This window comes from Platalea leucorodia (genome assembly GCF_965183815.1).
Source record: "Platalea leucorodia genome assembly, contig: HAP1_HAP1_SCAFFOLD_24, whole genome shotgun sequence".
Lineage (NCBI taxonomy): Eukaryota > Metazoa > Chordata > Aves > Pelecaniformes > Threskiornithidae > Platalea > Platalea leucorodia.
In genome coordinates, this window is record NW_028121458.1 from 634,286 (window position 1) to 645,643 (window position 11,358).

Here is an 11,358-nt window from a genome sequence, read left to right on the forward strand (position 1 = left end):
AGGCTGCAAAAGCAGGAGGGTCATGGGACTCCCTGGCCACAGCAGTAACTCACATCAGGTGCTGGGCTGCTTCACAGATGTCCCCAAGCAGCCCTGACTCTCTCCTTTGCTTTCATTCCCCCAGCCAAAGTTCTTCTCCGTAACTGTCATAATAAACTCCAAAAAGAACTGCCTACCCTGTTAATCCTTTCCCCATTGGCCATGCATTTCTTGTTTTGCATCCTCTTTTGGTATTTCTGAGATGGCTGCTGTGATATTGCTGGGTAGCAACTCCATGAAGCGCATAAGTCTGCTTCATTACCTCTAGTGTCCTGCAATTCCCCATATTCTTTTGCTTCAGGCACTGGCCCCCAAGCCTTTAGTGCTGACACCTTAGAGTTTCAGTGCAGAGGGACCTTGACACTCTTGTGGATTAGGCCGACAGAAACATCCTGGAGTTTTGCAAGGCAAAGGGGCAAGGTCTGCCCTGGGGGCAGAATAACCTCGTGCATCAGGACAGGCTGTGACATGAGCAGCTGAGGAGTGTCCTGAGGAGAAGTGCCAGAGGAGTGCCTGTATTGGTTTTGCATGGCAAGGTTTTGATAGCGGGTGGGGCTACAGGGTTGGCTTCTGTGAGAAGATGCCAGAAGCTTCCCCCACATCTGACAGAGCCAGTGCCAGCCCGCTCCAAGATGGACCCGCCGCTGGCCAAAGCTGAGCAAATCAGCGATGGTGGTAGTGCCTCTGTGATAACATATTTAAGAAGGGGGAAAATACTGCTGCACATCAGCAATATCCCTGACTTGTTTTTCCCTGATTGCAAGTAGGAGATCCAGGTGAGCATCACCTATGTGGGCCATCAGGCAGCTGGGCTGAGAAGCTGGCCCCAAGAACCCACAGAAAGCTCTGGGTCTGTTTGCACCTTGCACTGTCCCCTTCCCATGAGTGTCAGGGTGACTGAAGTCCCCAAGGGTGATGTGGGGTCATTGAACTGGAATTGCTTGAATAAGACTTTGCCCTCTTCCTCACCTGCTTCCAGGTATTTAGCTCCTACCACAATGTCTCCCTAAGGGCCTGTCCTCTGACCCTCACCCAAAAGGCTTTACCCAATCTGATTCCCATCCCATAGAGGACCTCCATACATCCAGGCAGCTCCTACGCAGAGGGCATCCCCCTCCTGATCTTCCCCAGCTATCTCTTCTGAAGAGTCTGTATCCATCCATCGCAGCACCTCAAGCTTTCTGACTTGTCCCACACACCTCAGCAGGTATTTACATCAATGTCACAGCTCTGTGACAGCACACAGGGCTCCATCCCCTCCTGTCTGTGCCCCAGGCTGAGGCCATTGGTGCACATTTGGGCTGCAGCCCCTCAGCTTGGTGCCACCAGGGCCAACCTCAGACTTGTCACAGAGCTTGCACCCAAGATCCTGTGCAAGCCAAGGCTTTGCTTCAGAGCAGAGACATGCTGGCGTGGATGGCAGATGGCAATGTGAGGATGAAATGAGGGGCCCTCAAGGTGACCAAACCCTGTGCTCCCCAAGGCAAGAGAGAAACAGGTTTGGACTGTGTGGCCCTGGCAGGAGAGGGCTTTGCTGTCTGCAATGTCACTGCAGCCCAGAGAGGCTGTGGTGGAGGTGAAGCTGATCTCCAAGAAGAACAGGTTGCTGCTGAAAATATCCTTGACTATGGACATTGTGTGATCCAGGCACACTGTGAAAATCATTCACCTGTGTCTTGATTGTATCATAAAGGAGGTGAATAAAGGATGGGGGTAAGAAGAATCAGCAGCATATAACAGTGTTGGCATATGAGAGTTGTGATGTGCCTCGTATTCATGCACTGCCTGCATCTCCTGGATAGACATGGGACAGACCTTGTCTCCCTGCAGCGGTGCCATTCAGTCACGTGCTCATCCACCCCAAATCTATCTGAGATGCCCTGGGGTGTCTGTTATGTACCAGCCTGGGATGGGGACAGCTGTCCTGTGGGTCCCGCACTGCCCAGCCAGCTGGACGCTCCGGTTGTGCTGGGCAGCTTTGGCATCTGAGGTAGGACTACAGGCCTGCATTTGGCCATTAAGCTGAGCGGCTGCCCTGGACTAGCTTAGGCAATGTAGGGAAGTCCATGGGAAACCTTTGGTTAAACTTAGTGGAGATACAGCTGATGGAGAAGAGAAAGACAGACTGAGCTCCCCTGTGGCATGTGACTCTGTCTGGTCAGATGAACACCTCTGTCAGCTGCCCTAAGCATACTGAGGAGGGACAGGTTGGGTTGTCCTGTCATCGTTTTCTACCAGTTCAGTTGGCCAAAGGGATTCCCCACCAGCCGCCAAGGCAATGCCCCCAGATGCTGCCCTGTCTCTCACAATTGCTCCATTAGAGCTTGGAGTTTCCTGCACATGTCCTGAACCACCTCTGGCAGCTCCGATGTCACCAGGCGTTTGCATCGGAAAAGCTCACTCCTGGCCTCTATCCCCATTATTAACACAGCAGCTTAGAGAAGGAGCTCCCAGCTCTTTTGTGCAGCCGAGCTGAGGCAAGAGGCATCCCACCTCCTGTGGGTCTGTGGGGTGCACTGGAGAAGCTGAATGCCCCTCCGGCCTCAGGAATACTGATGAGAGCTGAGAGGCCGACATTGACTTGGCTCAATCCCTGCCCTGCTCAGGTGGCAATGATCCCCTGCCTGTCACTGCCCACATGCCCTGCCTGACCATGGGAGAGGAACGGGGGTTTCCAGAGGGGAACGTTGACACCTCCCGTAGCTCCGCACACCCTGGCAGAGCAATTCCCACTGCAGGAATGAGTCTGTGCAGTGTTTAGGGAGGGAGAGTTGGTGGTGACTTCAGTCTGCTTCAAGTTCTGTTCCCCAGGAGAGACCCTGCTGCCTTTCAGGAGCTGTCAGCCCTGGAGCCCCAGGGACACCTGGAGGGAGCCCAGAGGGGCAGAGAAAGTGCTGCCTTGGGCTGGGCCTCTGCTGCTGAGCTGGGCTGGGCTCCTGGGATGGAGGGAGCTCCTGGCAAGTGGGCAGCCCTGCAGAGAGACAGCTCTGCCCAGGAGCAGCTCCTCTGCAAAGCGCAGCAGGGCTGAGGGCACTGCCTGCACGCACCGAGGGGAGAGGAGCGAGGCAGAGAGAGGGTAAAGGCAGCTGGCAGTGGGAGGATGCTGAGAGTTAACAGGGGGAGAAACCTTCACAGCCCTTGACACAGTAAGTCTCTGGCAGCAGGGTAAAGAAGCTGCAGTTCCTGGAGAGCTCTCCAAAAGCTGGCACATCCCACAGCCTATGAGATCTTTCAGGAGGACTCTCACATCTTCTCTGGTGTGGAGGAGGAGGACATGCTCCAAAGCAGGGCTCCCCTGCCGCACCGTCAGAGACACAGGGCATGACGGCTGCCTTCTTCCAGGAACGGATGAAGGGGTGTGAAGGTGGGCATGCAGCCAGGGTCCCTGCACCCCAGGGGCTGTGTGCTGGGGCAGGGACTCTGTCACCTGCCAGGGTCAGCACTCAGCCTGCCCAGGGAGCTCCCCATGGCGCTGTGGGGAGAAGCTGTGGGTAGAAGGAGCGATCCTCGGCAGGGCAGGGTCCTTCTGCTGTTGAGAGGGTGCTGTGTGGGTCAGGTTTGCTCTCAGCTCCAGCTCACCCCCACGCGTTTCTGAGGGAACTTTTCAAGGTGGAGTTCCTGTAAGGGCAGGTGTCTGTCTTTTGAGGTTTCTCCTCTTGGTTGGCTGGGTGGGCTACAGATGGCACCAGCATCACCTTTCCAGTCTCATCAGGATTTGTGGGACCTGCTCTTTAGCCCCTGCACACACGGAGAGGCTGCAGGGCAGAGCTGGGCACAGAGGGGCTGAGATGGGGTCTGTGAGCACTGGCAGGGAAGAGACGTGGGGCCAGAGCAACAGCTCGTGGCAGGGACAGCTGCAGGCAGTAGAGATGGGCAGGAAAGGAAGGACCTGCTAAGGGAAGCCCTGTTGCAGGGGAGATCTGGGCACCTCCCGGCCACCCCTGCAGTGCAGATGCCTTCCCTGAGCAACCCCTTCATCTCTCCTCTCCCACCCAGCACAGCCCTCGGCCCTCATGGGCATGGGGTCTGGGGTGGGAGTCACCTCTCTGTCCAGCAGAAGAGGTGAAGGGCATCCCTCCTGCTACGTCCCCATTTCCCACTGACCAGCAATCGGGCTGAGGGCAACTGTCCTGCATTACCACTGTCTGGGAGGTGGCGTGCACAGCTGGATAAGGGTAACGCTGTCCTGAGGGTCTGCCTGCCTCCCCCCTTGCCTCTCTCAGCCAGACCCTCACTGTAGTTTTCCTCATTTCTCCACCTGCCCATTTTAAAGTCATCTTTTTAGTGCTGTCAGACTCCCGGGGGATGGGAATTTCAGCTGCAGAGTCACACACTGATCTTGTTCGTCCATTCATGCAGGCATGTCAATGGGAACAAGCGTCCCAGCTTTCCTCTAATCTGTGGGGCTGTGGGCAAGGCAGCCTGTGGGGCTGGGGAAGGAGTCACTTTTCTCTTCATGAGATGCCAACATTAAGACAATTGGCTATCATCTCCTTAGGGTGTCCTTCCAAGCTGTGAGCTGCCTTCCAGCATGCAAACCTGTCCCATAGCACCTTTGTGTTCTCTGGAAGCCCCATGGAGAAATGCAGAGACTCTATGGCTGAGGAAATGCTGTTGGGTTGGTGAAAGGATCCAGGAGTGTCCGGGGCTAGAAGTGGGGTGCTGAGACCTTGAGCAAGGCTGACATATTTAGTAGTCTGCACTGGATCCCTCTGCTCTCAGCAGTGTCTGGTTGCGTAATATAAGAGTGTGCTTGCCCTCCATCTCAGGAAGGTGCAAGCCCAAGGCAGCTGGGAACAAGACGGAGGGAGTGACCAGATCCCCTCACTGCACTGAGCCACAGGCAATCGTTTTGCCTCGCAGGGCTCACTCTGTTCTCCGTGAGAGCAGCAGAAATGCAGAGGGTTTCTGACATGCTAGGACAATCGCTGGGGAGATGGGGGGAGCTGTAGAAAACCTCAAGCCTCTCAAACTGCCTTCTGCTATGCCAGTTCCTTGGCACTGGCAGTGCAGATGCTGACAGGCCCTTCTGTGTTAGGTGTCCTTTCATGTGACAAAGCTGAAGACCAGGACTTGCCCCTGCCCTCACCGTTCCCATGATCCCACTGCTGCAGAGCAGGGCTGACTCCTCAGCAACCAGCGGGAAAGGGCCCTGCTCCTAATGGCACATTCAGACAGCACCAACCAGAGCTCCAGCCACGGAGCTGAGGAAGGTCTCCTGGAAAATGAAAAGGGGGTGTGTGCAGCATGAGCAGAGTCTACGGGAAATGGCTTTGATTTTGCTCAGAGAAGTCCCTGCCTAACTTACTGTGTTTTCCTCCTTGAACAGGTCCACATGCCTAGAGAGGGAAAATGTCCAACAGCAGCTCCATCACCCAGTTCCTCCTCCTGCCATTCACAGACACGCGGGAGCTGCAGCTCCTGACCTTCTGGCTCTTCCTGGCCATCTACCTGGCTGCCCTCCTGGGCAATGGCCTCATCATCACCGCCATAGCCTGTGACCACCACCTCCACACCCCCATGTACTTCTTCCTCCTCAACCTCTCCCTCCTCGACTTGGGCTCTACCTCCACCACTGTCCCCAAGTCCATGGCCAATTCCCTGTGGGACACCAGGGCCATCTCCTACTTGGGATGTGCTGCACAGCTCTTTTTCTTTATCTTCTTGTTTGGAGGAGAGTATTTTATTCTCACTGTCATGGCCTATGACCGCTACGTTGCCATCTGCAAACCCCTGCACTACGGGACCCTCCTGGGCAGCAGAGCTTGTGTCCACATGGCAGCAGCTGCCTGGGGCACTGGGTTTCTCTATGCTCTCTTGCACACTGCCAATACATTTTCCCTACCCCTCTGCCAAGGCAATGCCCTGGACCAGTTCTTCTGTGAAATCCCCCACATCCTCAAGCTCTCCTGCTCACATGCCTACCTCAGAGAGGCACGGCTTATTGTGGTTAGTGCCTGTGTAGTCTTTGGGTGTTTTGTTTTCCTTGTGGTGTCCTATGTGCAGATCTTCAGGGCCGTGCTGAGGATCCCCTCTGAGCAGGGACGGCACAAAGCTTTTTCCACGTGCCTCCCTCACCTGGCCGTGGTCTCCCTGTTCCTCAGCACTGTAATGTTTGCCCACCTGAAGCCCCCCTCCATCTCCTCCCCGTCTCTGGACCTAGTGGTGGCAGTGCTGTACACTGTGGTGCCTCCAGCAGTGAACCCCCTCATCTACAGCATGAGGAACCAGGAGCTCAAGGACGCCCTATGGAAAGTGGCCAAGTGGACGCTGTTTCACCAACAATAACCTGCCTCCCCTTCTTTGCACATTTCCCAGAGTTCATCTTCGGGCAGGATTCTGCTTTTTTCTCGTGTCATAATCCTGATTGTAGATAATTTGCTGGGCTTATACTACTTGTCTTGAGGCTTGATCTTATTGTGTCTGACTCTTGCACAACACTCTGTCAGATGTGGCATGCCCAATAGCATCTCTTCAATAAAATGGAATCTCCCAGGTGCAGTGCCTGAAGGCTGGGCTCTTCCTTCAAAGTTGTTTCCAAAAAATTTTCTGAGGAATTGGTGTTTTAAAGAGTCTGATCTCCTTGTGTTCTCAGTGTTTTTGGGGTTAAGCTCATGGTACTATTGGATTCCACGGGACCAAATGTTCTGAATCTGAAAGCTTTCGTCTCGGTTTCCAATAGCGGGGGTGATGGTCCATGTGCTCCCCAATATCTCCTCGGGTTACTTCATTTATGACAGGACTGATGGCAAATACCAGATTCCCTGGAAATGAACTTATGGGCAGGAGAGGAGAGGAGAGGAGAGGAGAGGAGAGGAGAGGAGAGGAGAGGAGAGGAGAGGAGAGGAGAGGAGAGGAGAGGAGAGGAGAGGAGAGGAGAGGAGAGGAGAGGAGAGGAGGGACTCACCACGTGCCCTGGGTTTGGAATGAATGGAGGCTCAGAAGGTGAAACACACTCAATGGTAGAGTTCCTGAAAAGCAAAGCACTAAATCATCTTATCCATCAACAAGGACTCTGCAGTGCCATGGGAGTCAGTGGGGACCCAGCAGGCAGAGGGAAGCGAGACTGGAGAGATTCGGGAGCTGCCTGAGGAGGCCCAGGGCCACGACTGTCGTGCTGTCCTGGGCAGTGGGGCTGGTGGGAGCAGAGGAGGGGGCAAATTCAGTCAGGATTGGGCATCACCCACAATATGGATTCAGGAGAGCCAGAGAGTGCCTGGCCTCTGTTTCCTCATGCCCTTGGGGCCAGCACCAGCCCTGGGGCTCATGCGGAGCCTGAATCCCCCTCTCTGCCCCCCAGGAGCTGCTGTGCCCTTCAGAGGGGCTGGGGCTGTGGGGTCAGTGCTGAGAGCTCTGCAGCACCCTGCGGTGGGCGCTGCCATGGGGCCAGCCCAGGCTGGGCTGCTCTGCTGGGCTGGGCTGGGGAGAAGACAGGGGAGGTGTGGAGAGCTGGGGAGGGGCTGGGCTGAGCTGGGAAGTTCTCGGGAGAGGAAAGCCCCAGTGTAGAGCTAAGCTGTGTGAGTGTGCAGGGTGGGGGCCCCCAGCAGGGTGCTGACAGTGCAGAGTCAGGCATCATGGTGAAGGAAGCAAGGCAACGAAGGTGCAGAAGAGAGGGGCCAGGTCTGTGCCATGTTCCCTGGAGATGCTGGAAAAGCTTCCCTGGGAGAACTCTCCCAGATCAGTCCCACACACCGTCCATTTCCACCTCTGGCCGTACACCCCAGCCCTGAGCAGGGACCTTTGCTGCATGATCACCCCCATCCTCCTCCAGGACTCTGTGATAAGACCCTCTGTCAGGGTCATTCTTGTGCTGGGAAGCCTCATACCAGATGCAGCAGTCCTGATGTGGACCTGTGGTGTGTTAACCTTGGCCAGAAGCCAGACACCCACACAGCTGCTCACTCACTCCCTCCTCTGACTCAACAGGAGAAAGAGAAAAAATAAACCAGCAATCTTATGGGTCAAGATAAAGAAAAGATCAGTTACCAAGTAGTGTAACAGGAAAAGACCTGTTCTGTTCGTGAGGTTCAATTCATCTGTTGCCAATTAAAAAAGGTTTGGATTGTGAAAAGCAATGACAAAAATATTAAAGACCATTCCCCTCACACTTTCCCCCAGGCTCAAACTACTCCATTGTTCCCAATTCATCTACCCACCCCAACTCCAAGAGGAGCAGAGGGGATGGTGAAGAGGGGGTTAACAGTCAGTAGAGAACATCTGCCGCTCCAGCCTCCTTACACTTCTCCCCTGCTCCAGCTTCCGTCTTCTCCATGGGATCCCACTGTATTTGTTGTCAAGGCTAGGTGTTGTTCCTTTCTTTCTCTCTTACTTTTCTCCTTCGTAATCACAGAATCATGGAAATGTTGAGTTTGGTAGGGACCTCAAGAGATTCTGTAGTTCAACCCTCCAAGTGAGGCAGGGTCAGCTAGAGCAGGTTGCTGAGCACCTTGTCTAGCTGGGTTGGGAATATCTCCATGGATGGAGACTCCACAACCTCTCTGGGATACCTATTACAGTGTTGGACCACCCTCACAGTCCAAAAGTGCTTTCTTGGGTTCAGATTTCGCATTTCATGTGTTTTTAGTTGTGTCCATCGCCCCTTGTCTTGTCACTGGGAACTACTGAGAAGAGTTTGGCTCCCTGGTCTTCATGCCCTCCCATCAGGTATTTATACACATTAACAAGATCCCTCTGAGCCTTTTCTTCTCCAGACTGAACAGTCCCACATCTCTCAGCATTTCCTCCTATGAAAGATGCTGCAGTCCCTTAAAACAGCTTTATGGCCCTTTGCTGGACTTGTGTTTGTAGGTCAACAACTTTATTGTAGTGAGGAGCCCAGCACTGGACACGGCACTCCAGATGGGGCCTCCCCAGTGCTGAGTGGAGGGCAAGGGTCACCTCCCTCCATCTGCCAGCAAGGCTTTTCCTAATGCAGCCCAGGACGCTGTTGGACTTTGCCGCAAGGGTGCAATTCAGATCCTGCTCAGCTGCTTCTCCTCTGGGATGCCAAGGTCCTTCTCTGCAGAGCTGCTTTCTGTCCAGTCAGCCCCCAACATGATGTCCACAGTGTGGCTGGGTCATTGGCTGTCCTCCCCCAGGGACTTTCTCAGCAGCACCTTGTCCTTCTTGCAGATCAGCTCCACCTCTGGCACAGGCCCCACGGTGCTGCAGAGTCACCTGGCACAGCAAAGCCCTCTCCTGCCAGGGCTGCACAGCCCAGGCCTCTTGCTCTCTGCCCTTGGGGACTGCAGCTTTTGCTCTCCGTGGGGGAACCTCATCCATCATTATGGCACCACCTGCCACCCACTCCAGCATGCCTCTGCTGGGACGCGAAGCCTTGCCACACACGGGGTCCCACCTCTGGGGACCAGGTTTCCATGTGACAAGTCTGCCCTTGGCCCTGGTGCCACATCTGAGGTGCTGCAGCCCAAATGGGCACCAAAGCCCAGAGCCTGGGGCACAGAGAGCAGGAGCCCCGTGTGCCGTCACAGAGCTGTGACATCAGTGGAATAAGAGGTGAGGTGGGGAAGGACAGCTCCCATGGCTTTTGTGGTTGCTGGCGATACAGCGTCTTGAGGAGAGACTGAGAGGGGAGATGAGAAGTGGGGGATGCCTTGTGTGATGTGAGGGCAGCTCAGATATATGGAGGGTCTCTATGGGACATGTTACAGGTTAGATGGTGCCTTGTGTGTGGGTCAGCTTCTGAATGGGCCACCCACTCTTCTGCTCTCCTGGGTCTGGTACTCCCAAAAGCGGAAGAGCTGGTCAGGCATGTGAAGACCTGAAGGCTGCAGTGGCCATGAAATTGTGGTCTCCAGATCCCCAGGGACATGCGGAAGGAGAATAGAAGAGAGCAGACCCTGCACATCAGGGAACGAGAATTTGGCCTCCTCTTGGCACTGGCAGGTAGGATCCCATGGGGGCGTTGTCAGGGCCCTGAGAGCATCCATAGACCTTCACAGCCCTGACCAGCATTACCTGTGGCTTCCACCCCTACCTCTGTCCAGGGGCCCTGGAGACCATTTATGCCCACTTTCACCCAGCTGGATCTATGCTGTAGGTGTACGGGTCTCCAGACACGGCCATAGACACAGCCTTGTCTGTCCATGGACCTTGTTGAGTCAGACTTGCAGACTCACTTCCCAGCTTGATTCTTTATGGGGTGTACAAGGGAATGACACCATGGCCCTCCAAGTGCCAGACCCCAGCTGATTCACAGAGGCCTACACTCTTTTGGCTGCCTTTCCTCCCATCCCTTGATCAGGCTTTGGGAGGAGAGGAAGGCAAAGCAGGTGAGGTTTCTGGGTGCCAGTGACTGAAATGGGGGAGCAGATCCCTCACACGTGAAATGATCTAAAGACTATGCTGGTTTAAAACTGTTATCTTCAGCTCCTTTCTTGGAGGCCTGAAATCTTCTACAGGAACCTGGAAGCTCTGAGATCCCTCCATCTCCCTCTCTTTTAGCAATGAAGTTGATAGTAGCCAAGTCTCCTGGTTTCAGCTGGATTAGAGTTAATTTTCTTCCTAGTAGCTGGCAGAGTGCTGTGTTTTGGATTTAGGATGAGAATAATGCTGAGAACACACTGAGGGTTTAGTTAAGTAGTATTTCTATTAGTCAAGGAGTTTTCAGCTTCCCATGCTCTGCCAGGTGCACAAGAAGCTGGGAGGGAGCACAGCCAGGACAGCTGAGCCAACCTGGCCAAAAGCCTGTTCCATACCATATGACGTCATGCTCAGTAAAGAAACTGGAGGGAGTCTGCTGGGGTCGAGATCACTGCTCGGGGATGGGCTGGGCATCAGTCAGCGGGTGGTGAGCAATTGCATTGTCCATCACTTGTTTTGTATATTCTTTCATTTTTGTATTATTATTATCATCATCTTCATTATTATATTTTTATCTTCCTCTGCTGTCCTATTCAACTGTCTTTGTCTCAACCCACGGTTTTGGGTTTTTTTTCCAATTCTCTCCCCTATCCCACTGCGGGGAGGGGAGCGAGCAAACGGCTGCGTGGTGTTTGGCTGCCTGCCCAGTTAAACCACAACAGCCCTTCTTCTCAACCGCTTTAGATATGTACTTCTGGATGGGGTATCATGCCCTATATTGCAAATACTGATTCAATTGACATTGCCCAAAGCGGCTACCATGGATGCAGACTGCTCCACTGCAGGTATTGCTATTCAGGCAGACCAGTGCTTTTGTTGTTGTTATTGTTGTTGCAGATACTGGTATTGTTGGGGAAATCACACAAACACTTGAAGGGTAATGGAAGGATTGCCATCTTAGTGGCCCTCCAGTGAAGTGGCTCCTCTTTGCCCATG

At 54.1% G+C, this 11,358-nt stretch overlaps 1 protein-coding gene across 1 annotated transcript; it reads left to right on the forward strand.

The window, feature by feature from the left end:
- Nucleotides 1-5,391: 5,391 nt before the first annotated feature.
- LOC309603169 (olfactory receptor 14I1-like) lies at nt 5,392-6,327 on the forward strand (the record flags this gene model as incomplete). Its single annotated transcript, XM_082338082.1, has 1 exon — nt 5,392-6,327. One exon carries the CDS (start codon nt 5,392-5,394, stop codon nt 6,325-6,327), a length of 936 nt encoding a protein of 311 aa, XP_082194208.1.
- Between the last annotated feature and the right edge of the window lie 5,031 nt (nt 6,328-11,358).